General features: G+C 40.4%; 6 protein-coding genes across 6 annotated transcripts; all 6 read right to left on the bottom strand.

The window, feature by feature from the left end:
* Window positions 1-175: 175 nt before the first annotated feature.
* LOC120458431 lies at window positions 176-2758 on the bottom strand. The gene is made up of 3 exons (XM_039646073.2): window positions 2300-2758; window positions 1926-2223; window positions 176-1470 (listed from the first exon to the last, which is right to left on the bottom strand). The coding sequence occupies exons 1-3, from the start codon at window positions 2737-2739 to the stop codon at window positions 208-210; spliced, it is 2001 nt and encodes a 666-aa protein (XP_039502007.1). The 5' UTR covers window positions 2740-2758; the 3' UTR covers window positions 176-207.
* Window positions 2759-3562: 804 nt separating this feature from the next.
* Window positions 3563-5787, bottom strand: LOC120458432. The gene is made up of 3 exons (XM_039646074.2): window positions 5272-5787; window positions 4924-5209; window positions 3563-4829 (listed from the first exon to the last, which is right to left on the bottom strand). The coding sequence occupies exons 1-3, from the start codon at window positions 5679-5681 to the stop codon at window positions 3564-3566; spliced, it is 1962 nt and encodes a 653-aa protein (XP_039502008.1). The 5' UTR covers window positions 5682-5787; the 3' UTR covers window position 3563.
* A 375-nt stretch (window positions 5788-6162) lies between these two features.
* On the bottom strand, window positions 6163-10025 carry LOC120444093. Its single transcript, XM_039623620.1, has 3 exons — window positions 8226-10025; window positions 7879-8176; window positions 6163-7422 (listed from the first exon to the last, which is right to left on the bottom strand). The coding sequence occupies exons 1-3, from the start codon at window positions 8663-8665 to the stop codon at window positions 6163-6165; spliced, it is 1998 nt and encodes a 665-aa protein (XP_039479554.1). The 5' UTR covers window positions 8666-10025.
* Window positions 10026-10143: 118 nt separating this feature from the next.
* LOC120458531 lies at window positions 10144-13608 on the bottom strand. The gene is made up of 3 exons (XM_039646208.2): window positions 12239-13608; window positions 11892-12189; window positions 10144-11436 (listed from the first exon to the last, which is right to left on the bottom strand). Exons 1-3 carry the CDS (start codon window positions 12676-12678, stop codon window positions 10174-10176), a joined length of 2001 nt encoding a protein of 666 aa, XP_039502142.2. The 5' UTR covers window positions 12679-13608; the 3' UTR covers window positions 10144-10173.
* A 556-nt stretch (window positions 13609-14164) lies between these two features.
* On the bottom strand, window positions 14165-16544 carry LOC122756403. The gene is made up of 2 exons (XM_044005758.1): window positions 16438-16544; window positions 14165-15427 (listed from the first exon to the last, which is right to left on the bottom strand). The coding sequence occupies exon 2, from the start codon at window positions 15317-15319 to the stop codon at window positions 14165-14167; it is 1155 nt and encodes a 384-aa protein (XP_043861693.1). The 5' UTR covers window positions 15320-15427; window positions 16438-16544.
* On the bottom strand, window positions 16369-20081 carry LOC120454892. Its single transcript, XM_039640540.2, has 4 exons — window positions 19732-20081; window positions 18515-19674; window positions 18168-18465; window positions 16369-17660 (listed from the first exon to the last, which is right to left on the bottom strand). The coding sequence occupies exons 2-4, from the start codon at window positions 18952-18954 to the stop codon at window positions 16398-16400; spliced, it is 2001 nt and encodes a 666-aa protein (XP_039496474.2). The 5' UTR covers window positions 18955-19674; window positions 19732-20081; the 3' UTR covers window positions 16369-16397.
* Window positions 20082-20211: the final 130 nt, after the last annotated feature.

The following is a 20211-nucleotide window of genomic DNA, read 5'->3' as shown; positions in this document are numbered from 1 at the left end:
AGATACTTTTTTGACGATTGAGACCAAAGAATGTTTGATGTTAAGTACTTATTTATCAACTAATATCAAAAGTTTGGTTCGTTAAGGAACCTTTAAATATACTGGGAAACAGTAAAAGATAAGATTGGCACTCTGATGAGGCTAAATACGACGAATAAAAGGAAAACAGGGGAAAAACAAACGTAAAGGTTTGAACTTTATTTGTACTTAAGAGTTTTTGTTGAGGTCAATGAAACAAATACAATATAGTTTCGAAAGCTTATCATCAATGCAAGTGGAGTCATTTTTGTAGGAGTTCGTTCTGCTGATTTTCTCCACATCTACTTCGGCATATTTGGTGGAATTATGGTAGACCACTGTGGCTTGGAAGTCAGCACTATTCTGTTTCACTTTGAACTTTGTACGATAAACAGCAGTTTCCATTTCTTTTATTTCTTGATGCCAATCAATGTTCAGGCCCGTTTTCAACTCAGTCTTATGGATATAGTTTAATGTCAGATTGCTGCAGAGGCTTGTTAGGTTCTTTTGAACGAAATACTCGTTCATTCGATCGATCACACTGTGGGCAATTGGAGTGGTCCAACTCAGTCCCGTGATAGTCTTGTAGGGTTCGCAGGTGCACCAGTGCTCCTCAATGCCTGCCTCCGAACAGGTACGACTCTCCGGCAGGGGATAGAATAGCGACTGGCAGGTGGGGCAGTCGAAGGACTTGGGTAGCTTTTGACCATCTGGGGTACCTCCAATCTCTATGATATGTTTGAGTGTATTGTGGAGGTCAAAGTTGGAACTAAGCCTGTGCTGATTTAGCTCCAGTGCCCTCACATAAGATGGATATGTCTCACGGAACCAGGGGGGCAGATATATAAACATCATGGGCAGCCGCTCTTCAAGATAGCCCTCTTTCAGATTAGTCAACTTGCCAAATCTTGTTCCATGGTCGGCGAAAAATATCATTATCATTTCTTCCAAAGCTCCATCCTCTTGCATATCGAGCAGATCTCCAATAATCTTTTCCTGCATAGACGACGGCAGAAATGGATCGTCGTGACTAAAGTGAGTTGACCAGAACATTCCCCAAATGGGTCGATCGTGCACAAAACGCTGCGTGAACTGCTGAGCATAGTCGTAGATATAACGATTCGCTATCCTGCGTCCCAGGCAGTATCGTATGATGTTATTTCCCGGCAATCGGTACACATCCATTTCGGACTCCAGAGCCTTAAGCAATGGGCGAAAGTAGTAGTCTACCGGCTTCTTGGAGAATCCGGGCTTATTGAAGGTGAAATGATTAAATGTACTTTCGTCTTCCGCGTATCCTGTCAAATAACTGGAATTCTCGAAATACTTCCATATCATGGGCATTTTGTCTAAGCAGCCTTCATCATCAGTATCGCACACATTTTTTTTTGCCGTACTGGGCGAATATCCACTAAGAATAGCGAGTATATTGGGAAATGAGTTGTCGGCCACCTGAATGGAATAAAACGTGGAATTTTTTTATGTATTACTCTATTTTTGGCCCACAGCTTATTTTTAGGTGGTGATAACGTTTTCAATACTTAACCAACATGTCCAAGTTTTCCACAGCTAAATAATTATTTATTTTAGCAACAAGTACTAACAAGAACTCAAAGATATTTACTCTCGACGGGGCTGTTACCCCATTCCGGTCGCACAAATGTTCAATATTTAACGATGTGAACAGTTGTACCCGTGGTTGATATTAAAGTTTTGGCGATATAAGCATGCATTTAAATAATGAGAATTGGCTGCCGACAAATAATAATAATAATCTATCCAGCTTACTTCAATGAAATCTATTCAATGACTTCATTTTATAATAATTATTGCCAAAAACTTAAATCAAGCATTCGCAGTTTAGAGTTTAGATGTATAACTTGTATTCATGTAACTCATATTCCTACCTTATTGTATCCTTGCATCTCGTACCATCCTGGGCCCTGGAGAAAGTTGAAAACGTTGGGCATAGTTCGGCGTAAGTTTATCCGAGAAAGAGAGTCAATACCGTACATTATCACACTGGGCTTCCGAGCTGCCCTGGGCTTAATGAGGTCCTTGGGCAGCGGCCGATGCTGGATGAAGGTGAAGGCGTCCTTCTGGAGGACGACTATCGGATCCTCAGCAGTCTGGCACTCGACGATTATTCCCTCCACGTGGACTGGCACCTCGTAACCACTCGTGAAATACTTTTTGCCCTTAAGACTACGAAATATATGATGACGATGAAATATATGGGTAATGATTTTCAAGCGAAATAGGGGTCTCCCACTTGTCTTACTTGTCGTAAGTATCTACACAATTTCCATATTGTATTTCGCGGTAAAAGCAATTGTATTCCGTGTCTGTGAAATTAAGCAATTTTTGGGCGACCTCGTCGTCGATGTGCAGAACATGCCGTTTGATAACTTTATTGTATTTTGTTGATATGAGATCGGTCTCACTCGAGCAGGTGATTAGTGTTTTGGGTTTGTAAACTTCCATAGCTTCGTCGTTAAAAGGATCAACGAAGGGAATGTGGCACTTGGATGTTTTCACATAGTATTTCTGCGGTCCAGACTTCTTTGAAACTCGAGAAACTCGCGTGGTAGGCGGATAAACCTTATTACCTTTATTCGAAGACGTATTTAATAGATATAATAGACAAAGAGCGATGGTCAAAAAGCAGCACAAGGCAATGATCTTGTACAGCGAATGGGTGTAACAAATTCGAATCTCCATGGTGTTCCTTCGACCACATACACGACACTACTAAGAATAATTCTAAAGATAAAGCCCCTAAATAAGAATAACCATGGTTTCGTTATGATTTGCTATGAAAAAATAACGCACGCGTGCTCGAAAATATGGTCTCAAGCTTCTTTACACATCGGCTGTCAAAAATTGAATTTTCAGTAAACACTTTGAAAGTTATTAAAGTTCAGAGTGTTCTTAGAGTTCGATGTGCTCTAATTGTAACGTTCGAGCGAACACGCGTTTTTAGATTTACCGACCTGCCAACGCTAGTCATTATTTTACAACTTGAAATAACTTGCGCATTAAATTTAAAAATGGAAAATTTACCATAGTGTAAAAGTCCTCATTATTTTATGGATACAATTGTGTGATAACATACATTTTTATATTTCTCTATTTTTATACAGGTTATTCGTAGAGGGCACTCTAGATTCGTTGAAAACTATGTAACATACACAATCTTGATCAGGATCAATAGCCGTGTCGATCTGGCCCTGTCCGTAAATCATTTTGAAAAATATTTTGTTATTTTATTCTATTTATTAGTCTTTTAATTTTCTATTGAGTTTCCACGTCCAAAAATCGCCAGAAAATATTATTGTTGAAATGTTCCCTTCGAACTTCCGCTAGCTGAGTAACGGATATCAGATAGTGGTTAAACTCGACAAAAGCATTCTCTCCTGTTACAAATTATATTCCTTAAGCCAGTTTGCGATTACTTCTGCATAAAATTAAAATTCGAAAATATTTGTTCAATTTAAATGGAATATAAACTGTTTTGCATACATATAATATATTAAGGTCTTTGATTACTGGATAGTTAATATGGATTCATTGTTTCTTATATTTGATAGGCATATGCAGTACAACTTTTTAACACTGTCGTCTAAACATTCCGCATCCGTCCTGTATCTATTTATTCGGCTAATTAGCTCCACATTGATCTGGAGTTCTTCAGTTCTTCTATCGTAGAGAACGGTGGCAAAGAACTGGGCCAAATTCTGATGAACCTGGAATTTGGTGTGATAATGGCGCAATCCTTTGCCCTGACTTACATGTTCATCGTTCTCTAGCATTCTTACTTCAGTGACGTTGACCACCCTCAGGGTGAGATTGCTACACAGGCTCTGAAGGTTATGATATTGGAGGTATTGGTTAATGCGATCGACCACCAGCTCGACCATGCGCCAAGTCCCGCGGTCCTCCTGGACTTCCTCGTAGTTGTGGCAGGTACAGTAAGCCTCCGGTATGCCCGCCTCCGAGCAGCTTCGGGTTTCTGGCAACGGGTAGAAGAGCGATTGACACTGGGGACAGTCGTAGGACCACTTGGTATGCTCCACCAATCCTTCAATGTTTATAATGTGTTTCAAGGTATTGTACAGGTCAAAGTTGGAACTCAACCGATTCTGATTCTGGGCCAGAGCCTCTACATAGTGGGGATATTTTATTCGGAACCAGGGCGGCAAGTAAATGAACATCATGGGTTGTCTCCCCTCCAGAAACGATTCCTTGGTGGCCATTAGGGGACCAAACCGAGATCCGTGATCCGAGAAGAATATCATAATTGTATGCTCGAAAGATCCATCCTTCTCGAAATTAAGCAGGTCGCCTAAGACCTTATGTTGCATGGCCGAGAGCATTGTAAAGTCATCGTGACTGAAGTGAGTTGACCAAAACATGCCCCAGATGGGACGTTTGGCCACGAATCGTTGCATAAACTGGCGGCAGTAGTCAAAGATGTAGCTATTTACAAGTCGGCGACCCAGGCAATATTTCATTTTACAGCTTGGGCAATACAGGTTAAATGTTTCTTTTTCCAGGGCATCCAAAAGGGGACGAAAGTAGTAATCTGTGGGCTTTCTGAAAAACCCTGGTTTCAAATAATTAAAAGTATTGATGTTTAGTGAATCCTCGGCGTAGGCTGTTAAATAGCCTTCTCTTTGCATTTCCTTCCAAATGAAGGGTATTTTATCTAAACATCCTGGTTGACTTGCATCGCATATCTGATTTACAGCCGAATGCGGGGAATATCCTGTTAGAACGGCAAATATGTTGGGAAACGAATTATCAGCTACCTGAAATAAAACTTACGTCTTAAAATAACAGTGCTTTGATTGGGTTTTATAAGCGATACACCACTTAGGGAATAACTTTTTCTGAGTTCCTTACCTTATTGTAGCCCATCATTTCGTACCATCCTGGAGACTTTAGGAACTCGAAAACCATAGGCATCAAGCGCCGAAGATTGGTTCTTGAGACGGTATCTATGCCGTACATTATTACACTAGCCTTTCGATCTCTTTCCGAATTCGGAGGAGATTTCTGATGCTGAACGAACGTAAAAGCGTCCTCTTGCAGGATACGCTTCTCGTCCGCTGACCTACACTCCACCAACATTCCTTCGACATTCAGGGGTACTACGTAGTCGTGAGTGAATTTAGTTCTGTTCCCCATCCTACTCATCATAAAACGATAAAACTTGTAAAACCTCAACTTCACTTTAAACATTCACATTACCTATCGTAGTGATCCGCCGATTGTCCGTAGATAATATTCTGGTAAAAGCAAGCAAAGTCATTACTGTTCGACTGCGACAGCTTGTGAAGCACTTCCTTATTGACATGCAGGACATAGTGATTTAAAATAGAATCAAAATTTACTGTAATCAGATCACTTTGATTGGAGCAGGGTGTAAAGTTTTTTTGCGTGTAAAGATTTGTGAATTCGGTATTGAAGGGTTCCACGTACGGCATTTGGCACTTTGAGCTATTTACGTAGAAACGTTTTTTACTTTCCATGTTTTTTATTGTCAACTCATCATACACTCCGAAAGACGTTATATTCCACATTATTAATAGGAATAAAATAAATATGCATAAAATTAATTGTTTAGATGACACCGAAGTATACGTTTTAGTTTTAAACATCGTCCTAAATCACCAGAAAAAAATTCCACAACTAACAGGGTTGTGATGTAAAAACTTAAAATGAGTTTATTATATATTTCAATAAGAAATGCACCGATTGGGCAGAGCTATGCCTAACAACTGACTTCGAGCTGCTCCCGGAGATTACAATCGATAAACAAGGTCAATACAGTGAAAACGAATAAATAGAGATGAATATTTATCGACGATGATATTAAATGTTTACTTTTTATTATTAGTGTAAGTGTGGCAATAGCTTTGTTCAACACAACTTCAATTCTAATGTAATGAATATAGCACTAGTTTGTTTTATCGAACTTCAAGCTTATGTTTACTTTATTGTAGCACGGAGCTTAGAAAGTAATAGAATAGATAGGCATGGGCTGCGACCTCTTGACGAGGCTAAATAGCACAAATAAAGGAAACCAGGCGAAAAACTAACATAAAGGTTTTACAACATATTTTTATCTTTATTTTGTACTTAAGAGACTTTTTTGAGGTTAATAAAACAAATACAATATAGTTTTGCAATCTTATCATCAATGCAAGTGGAGTCATTTTTGTAGGGTCCCGTTCTGCTGATTTTCTCCACATCTACTTCGGCATATTTGGTGGAATTATGGAAGACCACTGTGGCTTGGAAGTCAGCACTATTCTGTTTCACTTTGAACTTTGTACGATAAACAGCAGTTTCCATTTCTTTCATTTGGTGCCAATCGATGTTCAGACCCGTTTTCAACTCAGTCTTATGGATATAGTCTAACGTCAGATTGCTGCAAAGGCTTGTTAGGTTCTTTTGAACGAAATACTCGTTCATTCGATCGATCACACTGTGGGCAATTGGAGTGGTCCAACTCAGTCCCGTAATAGTCTTGTAGGGTTCGCAGGTGCACCAGTGCTCCTCAATGCCCGCCTCCGAACAGGTACGACTCTCCGGCAGGGGATAGAACAGCGACTGGCAGGTGGGGCAGTCGAAGGACTTGGGTAGCTTTTGACCATCTGGGGTACCTCCAATCTCTATGATATGTTTGAGTGTATTGTGGAGGTCGAAGTTGGAACTAAGCCTGTGCTGATTTAGCTCCAGTGCCCTCACATAAGATGGATATGTCTCACGGAACCATGGGGGCAGATATATAAACATCATGGGCAGCCGCTCCTCCAGATAGCCCTCCTTCAGAGTAGTCAACTTGCTAAATCTTGCACCATGGTCGGCGAAAAATATCATTATCATTTCTTTGAAAGCTCCATCCTTATGCATATCGAGCAGATCTCCCAGAATCTTTTCCTGCATAGACGACGGCAGAAATGGATCGTCGTGACTAAAGTGAGTTGACCAGAACATTCCCCAAATGGGTCGATCGTGCACAAAACGCTGCGTGAACTGCTGGGCATAGTCGTAGATATAACGATTCGCTATCCTGCGTCCCAGACAGTATCGCATTAAGTCATTTCCCGGCAATCGGTACTCATCCATTTCGGACTCTAGTGCCATAAGCAATGGTCGAAAGTAGTAGTCCATTGGCTTTTTGGAGAATCCCGGCTTTTTGAAGGTGAAATGATTAAATTTACTCTCGTCCTCCGCGTATCCTGTCAAATAACTGGCATTCTCGAAATACTTCCATATCATGGGCATTTTGTCTAAGCAGCCTTCATCATCAGTATCGCACACATTTTTTTTTGCCGTACTGGGCGAATATCCACTGAGAATAGCGAGTATATTGGGAAATGAGTTGTCGGCCACCTGAATGGAATAAAACGTGGAATTTGTTATATGTATTTCTCAATTTTTGGCCCACAGCTTATTTTTAGGTGGTGATAACGTTTTCAATATTTGACCAACATGTCCAAGTTTTCCACAGCTAAATAATTATTTATTTTAGCAACGAGTACTAACAAGAACTCAAAGATATTTACTCTCGACGGGGTTGTTACCCCATGCCGGTCGCACAAATGTTCACTATTAAACGATGTGAACAGTTGTACCCGTGGTTGATATTAAAGTTTTGGCGATATAAGCATGCATTTAAATAATGAGAATTGGCTGCCGACAAATAATAATAATAATCTATCCAACTTACTTCAATGAAATCTATTCAATGACTTCATTTTATAATAATTATTGCCAAAAACTTAAATCAAGCATTCGCAGTTTAGAGTTTAGATGTATAACTTGTATTCATGTAACTCATATTCCTACCTTATTGTATCCTTGCATCTCGTACCATCCTGGGCCCTGGAGAAAGTTGAAAACGTTGGGCATAGTTCGGCGTAAGTTTATCCGAGAAAGAGAGTCAATACCGTACATTATAACACTGGGCTTCCGAGCTGCCCTGGGCTTAATGAGGTCCTTGGGCAGCGGCCGATGCTGGATGAAGGTGAAGGCGTCCTTCTGGAGGACGACTATCGGATCCTCAGCAGTCTGGCACTCGACGATTATTCCCTCCACGTGGACTGGCACCTCGTAACCACTCGTGAAATACTTTTTGCCCTTAAGACTACGAAATATATGATGACGATGAAATATAAGGGTAATGATTTTCTTACTTGTCGTAAGTCTCTGCATGACTTCCATATTTGATTTCGCGGTAAAAGCAATTATAATCAGTATCTGTGAAATTAAGCAATTTTTGGGCGACTTCGTCGTCTATATACAGCACATGCCGTTTGATAACTTTATTGTATTTTGTTGATATGAGATCGGTCTCATTCGAGCAGGTGACTAGTGTTTCCGGTTTGTATAACTCCATAGCTTCGTCGTTGAAAGGATCAACGAAGGGAATGTGGCACTTGGATGTTTTCACATAGTATTTCTGCGGTTCAGTCTTCTTCGAAACTCGAGAAACTCGCGTGGTAGGCGGATATAACTTATTATTTGCATTCCACGAGGAATTCAATGGATATATTAGAAAAAACGCGATAGTCAAAATGCAGCACAAGGCAAGGATCTTGTACAGCGAATGTGTGTAACAAATTCGAAACTCCATGGTGTTTCTTCGACCACATTCACGACAATACTAAGACAAATTCTGAAGAAAACGCCCCTTAATAAGAATAACCATAGTTTCGTTATCATTAGCTATAAATAAATGACGTAAGCGTGCTCGAAAATATGGTCTCGAGGCCACACTCAAGCTTCTTTACACATCGGCTGTCAATTGTCAAATGGCACGAGCAGTAATATCTTTGGGAAAGGTCAGGTTCGGTTTCCTCCTTTCCCGTTTGGGTAATCAGAAGATGCGAGCAAACGGAAGCCATTCTCTACGACCTGGAAACAAATGTGCCAGGTGCAGTGCCCACGATCAGTCACCACGTGAGTACGATGATCGGGTGTCGAATAATTATTAATAATGGATCATATATATATGTTATTCTCTAACATTACTCCAAATCCAAGTTGGAAAATATCTCATGCAATTAATATATCATATTTAAGGCAGTACTTATCCACTACGTGAAATAATAACTTAAAGTTAAATACAGAAATTTGGACAGTGTACAGAATTTGCAAATTGCTCTTGACAACATTGTGGCCTATGCTTCTCAAAATTTTAAGATTATGGCATCTTTTGCCTGCTAGCCTCTCGCTGATTGTTTCCTTTATTAACGAGCATTCGGAACCAGAATCAAAGAAAAAAGGAAATTATATTGCCAGCCCGTTCGGCTGAATTACTACACACATGTTCACTCTCCTCTCGATGCTTATATTCGCTGTTGCTGGTTCCTTCTTACACACTGCAATATGTGCAACGTTAACGCATCGGAAACACGTTAATGTTGATCTGCCGCTGCTATGGACTGGTCTGGTCTCGTTTCTTTCTACTGTTCTTCTCTTTCGGTACTCTTTTGCCCTGTTTCTTAGTTTCTAATGCATTTTGTTCTTCTTCCTTTAGAGGCCTGGTTCAATTCCAGCGAGTTGGAATCAATTTGCGATGTACATATGTATGTGCCAGGACCAGTAATATTGGAATTTCTTTATGTGTCATCCATCGCCTTGCCGAAAGCGATTTGCTTAGCATCATCACCAATGGTGCACCTTCTTGGGGCTGTTCGCTGTTTTTCACGTTCTTTCTTATTTTGCCTTCACAGCGCAGCGAGCCGCAATGTTACTACTTTTAAATAGTTCTACTGTTCTCGTCGGAGGGCCAACTATAACTACCTTTCTACACTTTACCTCTTGTTCTCAATATTACATTGCGCCACGCTCAGCAAGGTCCTCGATCTTCATTTCTACCTCGCTCTTTTTCAAAAGCTCTCATGGAAATACTCTCTTCCATTCAGTTTGTTCTTCCTTTATCATTGATCTCCCTTCCACAAGCGGTCGTCAAGTTCACGATTAAACATTACTTCCCGCATCTCAGCAGTTTCCAATACTGGGAAAAAGTAATAGATTGGCACGGACGACATGGGCTGCGGCCTCTTGACGAGGCTAAATACAACGAATAATGGAAACCAGGTGAAAAACTAACAAAAAGGTTTAAACTTTATTTTGTACTTAGGAGTTTTCGTTGAGGTCAATGAAACAGATACAATATAGTTTCGAAAGCTTATTATCAATGCAAGTAGAGTCATTTTTGTAAGAGTTCGTTCTGCTGATTTTCTCCACATCTACTTCGGCATATTTGGTGGAATTATGGTAGACCACTGTGGCTTGGAAGTCAGCACTATTCTGATTCACTTTGAACTTTGTACGATAAACAGCACTTTCCATTTCCTTTACTTCTTGATGCCAATCAATGTTCAGGCCCGTTTTCAACTCAGTCTTATGGATATAGTTTAATGTCAGATTGCTGCAAAGGCTTGTTAGGTTCTTTTGAACGAAATACTCGTTCATTCGATCGATCACACTGTGGGCAATTGGAGTGGTCCAACTCAGTCCCGTAATAGTCTTGTAGGGTTCGCAGGTGCACCAGTGCTCCTCAATGCCCGCCTCCGAACAGGTACGACTCTCCGGCAGGGGATAGAACAGCGACTGGCAGGTGGGGCAGTCGAAGGACTTGGGTAGCTTTTGACCATCTGGGGTACCTCCAATCTCTATGATATGTTTGAGTGTATTGTGGAGGTCAAAGTTGGAACTAAGCCTGTGCTGATTTAGCTCCAGTGCCCTCACATAAGATGGATATGTCTCACGGAACCAGGGGGGCAGATATATAAACATCATGGGCAGCCGCTCCTCCAAATAGCCCTCCTTCAGAGTAGTCAACTTGCCAAATCTTGTTCCATGGTCGGCGAAAAATATCATTATCATTTCTTCCAAAGCTCCATCCACTTGCATATCGAGCAGATCTCCCAGAATCTTTTCCTGCATGGCCGACGGCAGAAATGGATCATCGTGACTGAAGTGATTTGACCAGAACATTCCCCATATGGGTCGATCGTGGACAAAACGCTGAGTGAACTGCAGGGCATAGTCGTAGATATAACGATTCGCAATCCTGCGTCCCAGACAGTATCGCATGAAGTCATATTCCGGCAATCGGTACTCATCCATTTCGGACTCTAGTGCCTTAAGCAACGGGCGAAAGTAGTAGTCCACCGGCTTCTTAGAGAATCCGGGCTTTCTATAGGTGAAATGATTCAAGTTACTCTCGTCCTCTGCATATCCTGTCAAGTAACTGGCATTCTTGAAATACTTCCATATCATGGGCATTTTGTCTAAGCAGCCTTCATCATCAGTATCGCACACATTTTCTTTGGCCGTACCGGCCGAATATCCACTGAGAATAGCGAGTATATTAGGAAATGAGTTGTCGGCCACCTGAATGGAATAAAATGTGGAATTTTTTTATGTATTACTCTATTTTTGGCCCACAGCTTATTTTTAGGTGGTGATAACGTTTTCAATACTTAACCAACATGTCCAAGTTTTCCACAGCTAAATAATTATTTATTTAAGAAACAAGTTCTAAGAAATACTCAAAGATATTTACTTTTGACGGGGCTGTTACGCCATGCCGGTCGCACAGATCTTCACTATTAAACTATGTGAACAGTTGTACACGTGGTTGATATTTAAGTTTTGGCGATATAAGCATGCATTTAAATAATGAGAATTGGCTGCCGACAAATAATAATAATAATCTATCCAACTTACTTCAATGAAATCTATTCAATGACTTCATTTTATAATAATTATTGCCAAAAACTTAAATCAAGCATTCGCAGTTTAGAGTTTAGATGTATAACTTGTATTCATGTAACTCATATTCCTACCTTATTGTATCCTTGCATCTCGTACCATCCTGGGCCCTGGAGAAAGTTGAAAACTTTGGGCATAGTTCGGCGTAAGTTTATCCGGGAAAGAGAGTCAATACCGTACATTATTACACTGGGCTTCCGAGCTGCCCTGGGTTTTATGAGGTCCTTGGGCAACGGCCGATGCTGGATGAAGGTGAAGGCGTCCTTCTGGAGGACAACTATCGGATCCTCAGCAGTCTGGCACTCGACGATTATTCCCTCCACGTGGACTGGCACCTCGTAACCACTCGTGAAATACTTTTTGCCCTTAAGACTACGAAATATATGATGACGATGAAATATAAGGGTAATGATTTTCTTACTTGTCGTAAGTCTCTGCATGACTTCCATATTTGATTTCGCGGTAAAAGCAATTATAATCAGTATCTGTGAAATTAAGCAATTTTTGGGCGACTTCGTCGTCGATGTGCAGAACATGCCGTTTAATAAATTTATTGTATTTGGTTGATATGAGATCGGTCTCATTCGAGCAGGTGATTAGAGTTTGCGGTTTGTATAACTCCATAGCTTCGTCGTTGAAAGGATCAACGAAGGGAATGTGGCACATGGATGTTTTCACATAGTATTTCTGCGGTTCAGTCTTCTTCGAAACTCGAGAAACTCGCGTGGTAGGCGGATATAACTTATTATTTGCATTCCAAGAGGAATTCAATGGATATATTAGAAAAAACGTGATAGTCAAAATGCAGCACAAGACAATGATCTTGTACAGCGAATGTGTGTAACAATTTTGCAACTCCATGGTGTTCCTTCGACCACATACACGACGCTACTAAGACAAATTTTGGAGAGAACACCCCTTAATAAGAATAGCCATGGTTTCGTTATCATTTGCTATTAATAAACAAACTACGCGTGCCCGAAAATATGGTTTCGAGGCCACACTCAAGCTTCTTTACACATCGGCTGTCAATTGTCAAATGGCACGGGCAGTAATATCTTTGAGAAAGGTCAAGTTCGGTTTTCACCTTACACCTTTGGGTAATCGGAAGATGCGAAACGACCAAAGGGTCGATTAAAAGTTAGAAGAATTAAATTCACTTTATTTCATTGGACGAGTACTGACTCAGAAGAGTCGAAGAGTGCGTTTGGGATAGCCGTTAGAATCTACGATTTCAATAAAATCTCAAGAGATTCAAAAGTTGCCCACGAAATTAATACTTATAATTTTTATTTATATAATCAATTGCTATATTGTGGTACACCAGAAATTTTCCCCAGAATGAGAAGTGAGCATGGTTTGGAAGACCGCTCGAATACCTCATGCACTCGCATAAACTGCAAACATTCTAGGAACTTATCATCCAGACCAACCCATTACAACTTGCATTCTCTTTCTACCTCTAATCGGATTTTCCAAATATTCTTTGGGTGTCTTCACGGGTTGATAATTCTCCAAAAGGACTTTAACCTAACCTACCTGTTAGATAATGACAGAAGTGCTTGATGGCATTAAACACCGTTAATGGTTCAAGTTCATATGAGTGATATTTAGATTCTGTAATTGCTGGAATACTCGACTAGCCTGCGTTTATCTTATACCTTGTGCAATAGTTGCAAAAAAGTTGAATGCCATACCTCGTTCAATTCCTAACAAAATTCCCTATCAACCTGGCTCAAAAAATTAAAATTTAAATTTTTTATCCAATTTTTTACAAACATTTTTTTTGTTTTGTTTTTTTATACAAAAAATAGTTGTCCAAAAGCCATACCTCGTTGAGTTCGTAACAAAATTCCCAATCCACCTGAGCTCAAAAAATGAAAATGTAATTTTTTGCCGTTTTTCGCAAATTTTGATAATGGTAAAATGTGAAAAACTGCTGCCCTCGTCGGAGGGCCAACTCGAACTGCCTTTCTATATTTTACATATTGTTCTCAATGTTACATTCCGACACGCTCAGCAAGGTCTTCGATCTTCATTTCTACCTCGCTCTTTTTCAGAAGCTCTCATGGAGAAACTCTCTTCCAATCAGTTTGTTCTTCCTTTATCATTGATCTTCCTTTATTTTCATACTTGACTACGCTGAAAAACTTACTTCTGATGTTTAAATCTGGTTATACAAAATAATTCTCCAAATCAAATTCAACATTAAATTTTATAAACATTTTTTTAGTAAATACTTCTCTGACGAATAGAATTGGCACGATTGTTGAGGCTAAATACAACGAATATACTTTACTTTACTAACGTAAAGGTTTTACAACTTAGTTAAAACTTAATTTCGTACTTAAGAGACTTTTTTGAGATCACTGAAACAAATACAATACAGTTTTGCAAGCTTATCATCAATGCATGTGGAGTCATCTTTATAGGAGTTCGTTCTGCTGATTTTCTCCACATCTACTTCGGCATATTTGGTGGAATTATGGTAGACCACTGTGGCTTGGAATTCAGCATTATTCTGATTCACTATGAACTTAATACGATAAACTGCAGTTTCCATTTTCTTCAATTCTTGGTGCCAATCGATGCTCAGACCCGTTTTCAATTCAGCCGTATCGATATAGTTTAAGGTCAGATTGCTGCAAAGGCTTGTTAGGTTCTTTTGAACGAAATACTCGTTCATTCGATCGATCACACTGTGGGCAATTGGAGTGGTCCAACTCAGTCCCGTGATAGTCCTGTAGGGTTCGCAGGTGCACCAGTGCTCCTCAATGCCCGCCTCCGAACAGGTACGACTCTCCGGCAGGGGATAGAATAGCGACTGGCAGGTGGGGCAGTCGAAGGACTTGGGTAGCTTTTGACCATCTGGGGTACCTCCAATCTCTATGATATGTTTGAGTGTATTGTGGAGGTCGAAGTTGGAACTAAGCCTGTGCTGATTTAGCTCCAGTGCCCTCACATAAGATGGATATGTCTCACGGAACCAGGGGGGCAGATATATAAACATCATGGGCAACCGCTCTTCAAGATAGCCTTCCTTTAGATAAGTCAACTTGCCCCATCTTACACCATGGTCGGCGAAAAATATCATTATCATTTCCTTGAAAGCCCCATCCTCATGCATATCGAGCAGATCTCCCAGAATCTTTTCCTGCATGGCCGACGGCAGAAATGGATCATCGTGACTGAAGTGATTTGACCAGAACATTCCCCATATGGGTCGATCGTGGACAAAACGCTGAGTGAACTGCAGGGCATAGTCGTAGATATAACGATTCGCAATCCTGCGTCCCAGACAGTATCGCATTAAGTCATATTCCGGCAATCGGTACTCATCCATTTCGGACTCCAGTGCCTTAAGCAACGGGCGAAAGTAGTAGTCCATCGGCTTCTTGGAGAAGCCGGGCTTCATGTAGCTAAAATGATTCAAGTCACTCGAGTCCTCCGCATATCCTGTCAAGTAACTGGCATTCTTAAAATACTTCCATATCATTGGCATTTTGTCAAAGCAGCCTTCATCATCAGTATCGCACACATTTTTTTTTGCCGTACTGGCCGAATATCCACTAAGAATAGCGAGTATATTGGGAAATGAGTTATCGGCCACCTGAAAAAAAACGTTCTAATTACTTTTGAGAAAATTATTTATGTTGTAAATTATATAAAATGTGGAATTTTTTTATGGATTAATGTATTGTCTCCCAGACAATGTATCCAAGAAACTTGTAGCAAGTCTAGTACTTTGAGAACAAGGTAATCTCTTCGGTGGCTAAATCTTAATTTATAAGTTACTTTACATTTGGAAATTTGCTAGTGTTCTAATCATTTGTATACTTTTTGTTTCCCTTTTGTATTGCTCAGTACAAACAACTACCGCCGGAATCACATTCAGCGTTTGTTGAACAAAACCGAGAAAACGGATGCCATTCTCCACGACCCGGAATGTCCAATGTCCCAGGTGCCGTGCCCACGATCAGTCGCCTTGGAGAGTGGGAAACCCCACGGCCAGATGATGAACGGACACGTTCCGGGCAGACCCGGAACCGGACCCGTGGGCCAACCCGTACCCAACGATTTCCGGTACATGCTCACTGGACGAGTACCGATTTTGCCTAAGAGTGAGTAAGGCATAGCCGTTAGGATGTTCGATTTCGATAACATTTCAAGAATACCGCTCATGCACTCGCATAAACTCCAAACATTCCATGAACTTAGCATCCTATTATCATTTTCTTTTTACGTTTCCTCTCCTTCGGATAGTCCAAATCTTTTTTGGGTTTCCTCACTTGTTGATAATTCTCCAAAAGCACTTTATTTTCAACATTTGTACTTTCCTAGAATAAAGATTGAGGCACGCTGAATTCTATCCTAGTTTCCTTTTCCAATTGCGTTGTTAGATAAGATGTTGCGCATCTTGACTAACAACTTTGATATGAACAAAGTCAATTTATATATCACTTCATTATCCTCGAATGTCGGTTGTCCCTTAAACTTTCTTTATGTTAAGCGCATGGCAATACCGATCGACATTCAGAACTAACGTAAAGGTTAAACTTGGCTTAAACTTTATTTTGTACTTAAGAGTTTTTGTTGAGGTCACTGAAACAAATACAATACAGTTTTGCAAGCTTATCATCAATGCATGTGGAGTCATCTTTATAGGAGTTCGTTCTGCTGATTTTCTCCACATCTACTTCGGCATATTGGGTGGAATTATGATAAACCACTGTGGCTTGGAAGTCAGCACTATTCTGATTCACTTTGAACTTTGTACGATAAACAGCAGTTTCCATTTCCTTTACTTCTTGATGCCAATCAATGTTCAGGCCCGTTTTCAACTCAGTCTTATGGATATAGTCTAACGTCAGATTGCTGCAAAGACTTGTTAGGTTCTTTTGAACGAAATACTCGTTCATTCGATCGATCACACTGTGGGCAATTGGAGTGGTCCAACTCAGTCCCGTAATAGTCCTGTAGGGTTCGCAGGTGCACCAGTGCTCCTCAATGCCCGCCTCCGAACAGGTACGACTCTCCGGCAGGGGATAGAATAGCGACTGGCAGGTGGGGCAGTCGAAGGACTTGGGTAGCTTTTGACCATCTGGGGTACCTCCAATCTCTATGATATGTTTGAGTGTATTGTGGAGGTCGAAGTTGGAACTAAGCCTGTGCTGATTTAGCTCCAGTGCCCTCACATAAGATGGATATGTCTCACGGAACCAGGGGGGCAGATATATAAACATCATGGGCAGCCGCTCCTCCAAATAGCCCTCCTTCAGAGTAGTCAACTTGCTAAATCTTGCACCATGGTCGGCGAAAAATATCATTATCATTTCTTCCAAAGCTCCATCCTCTTGCATATCGAGCAGATCTCCCAGAATCTTTTCCTGCATGGCCGACGGCAGAAATGGATCATCGTGACTGAAGTGATTTGACCAGAACATTCCCCAAATGGGTCGATCGTGCACAAAACGCTGAGTGAACTGCAGGGCATAGTCGTAGATATAACGATTCGCTATCCTGCGTCCCAGACAGTATCGCATGTAGTCATGTTCCGGCAATCGGTACTCATCCATTTCGGACTCCAGTGCCCTAAGCAATGGTCGAAAGTAGTAGTCCATCGGCTTCTTGGAGAAGCCGGGCTTTAGGTAGCTAAAATGATTTGAGTCACTCTCGTCCTCCGCGTATCCTGTCAAATAACTGGCATTCTCGAAATACTTCCATATCATTGGCATTTTGTCTAAGCAGCCTTCATCATCAGTATCGCACACATTTTTTTTTGCCGTACTGGGCGAATATCCACTGAGAATAGCGAGTATATTGGGAAATGAGTTGTCGGCCACCTGAATGGAATAAAACGTGGAATTTTTTTTATGTATTACTTTACTTTTAACCCACTTCTTATTTTTAGGTGGTGATAACGATTCGATTTTTAACCAACATGTCCAATATCCAAATTTTCCACAGCTAAATAATTATTTATTTTAGCAACAAGTACTAATAAGTACTCAAAGATATTTACTCTCGACGGGGCTGTTACCCCATGTCGGTGGAAAACTGGTTTAATATTTAACGATGTGAACAGTTGTACAGGTGGTTGATATTTAAGTAATGCGATATATACATACATGCACTTGAATAATGAGAATAGGTCGTCACACAAAAACACCAAGAAGCTTTGGCTCCCGACTAAGTTACAAAATGGAAATATGTACATTTTCTTGATGTGGTTATTATTAATCCAGCTTATTAAAAAATGAATTTAGTAACTTCATTTTATATTAATTATTATAATATAATTAAAATAAAAATATAATAGTATGTCAGAGGCATGTAACTTATATTCCTACCTTATTGTATCCTTGCATCTCGTACCATCCTGGGCCCTGGAGAAAGTTGAAAACTTTGGGCATAGTTCGGCGTAAGTTTATCCGGGAAAGAGAGTCAATACCGTACATTATCACACTGGGCTTCCGAGCTGCCCTGGGTTTTATGAGGTCCTTGGGCAACGGCCGATGCTGGATGAAGGTGAAGGCGTCCTTCTGGAGGACGACTATCGGATCCTCAGTAGTCTGACACTCGACGATTATTCCCTCCACGTGGACTGGCACCTCGTAACCACTCGTGAAATACTTTTTGCCCTTAAGACTACGAAATATATGATGACGATGAAATATAAGGGTAATGATTTTCTTACTTGTCGTAAGTATCTGCATGACTTCCATATTTGATTTCGCGGTAAAAGCAATTATAATCCGTGTCTGTGAAATTAAGCAATTTTTGGGCGACTTCGTCGTCTATATACAGCACGTGACGTTTGATAACTTTATTGTATTTGGTTGATATGAGATCGGTCTCATTCGAGCAGGTGATTAGTGTTTGCGGTTTGTATAACTCCATAGCTTCGTCGTTGAAAGGATCAACGAAGGGAATGTGGCACATGGATGTTTTCACATAGTATTTCTGCGGTTCAGTCTTCTTCGAAACTCGAGAAACTCGCGTGGTAGGCGGATATAACTTATTATTTGCATTCCAAGAGGAATTCAATGGATATATTAGAAAAAGCGCGATGGTCAAAAAGCAGCACAAGGCAAGGATCTTGTACAGCGAATGTGTGTAACAAATTCGCAGCTCCATGGTGTTCCTTCGACCACATACACGACGCCACTAAGACGAATTTTGAGGAGAACACCGCTAAATAAGAATACCCTGGTGTCGTTATCATTTGCAATGAATATACAACGTACGCGTGCACGAAAATGTATTTTCGAGGCCACACTCAAGCTTCTGTGCACATCTGCTGTAGAAAATGGAATGTCAAATGGCACGAGCAGTGTTATCTTTAGGATAGGTCAGGTTCGGGTATTTTCGGCAAATACCACGTAGGATGTTCGATGAGTTCAATCAAATTATTTCTTAGACAGAGTGTTTTTTAAAATTATACAAGCACTAGTTGTAACATTTTGTAGCTCTTTGCTATAGCGAACATACGTTTTAGAACTACCGACCTGACAAGGCTAGTCATTATGTTAACAGTATTTACAACCCACTTGAAATAGTTTCCGCATTTCATATTAGAATTGAAAATTTCCTTACCGCAATATTCCGCATTATTTTATGGACAAAAATGTATGATAACATTTTTATATTTATCTTTTTTTACAAATTATATCGTTTAAACCTGGTTTCTGGCCACGGGCAGTAGAGTGATTGACACTGGGGACAGTCGTAGGACTTGGTATCCTCCACCAATCCTTCAATGTTTATAATGTCTTTCAAGGATTTCACTCCACAAACATTCCTTCGACATTCAGGGGTACTACGTAGTCGTGAGTGAATTTTGAGCTGTTCCCCATCCTAATCAGCATAAAAAAGCCTTGTAAAACCTGAACTTTACTTTAACGATGTCTTTACCTATCGTAATGTTTCTCCGATTGTCCGTAGATAATATTCTGGTAAAAGCAAGCAAAGTCATTACTGTTCGACTCTGCAACACGACTGAAGCACCTCCTTATTGAAACGCTGAACATAGTGTACTGCAATCAGATCACTTAGATTGGAGCAGGGTGCAAAGTTTTTTTGCGTGTAAAGATTTGTGAACTCGGTATTGAACGGTTTCACGTACAGCATTTGGCGCTTTGAGCTATTTACGTAGAAACGTTTTTTATTTTTTGTGTTTTTAATCGTCAACTCATCATACACATTCCACAACTAATAGGGTTGTAAAGTATAAACTTGAACTGATTTTATTATGTATGTATGGTATATCAATAAGAAGTGAACCGATCCGATTGGGCAGAGCTATGTCTAACAACTGACTTCGAGCTGCTCTCGGAGACCGCAATCGATAAACAACGTGAATAGAGTGAAAACGAATAAATAGAGATTAATATT

This window comes from Drosophila santomea, chromosome 2L (assembly GCF_016746245.2).
Source record: "Drosophila santomea strain STO CAGO 1482 chromosome 2L, Prin_Dsan_1.1, whole genome shotgun sequence".
Lineage (NCBI taxonomy): Eukaryota > Metazoa > Arthropoda > Insecta > Diptera > Drosophilidae > Drosophila > Drosophila santomea.
Note: the sequence above shows the minus strand (reverse complement) of the source record. Positions and strands in the feature narration are given on the sequence as shown.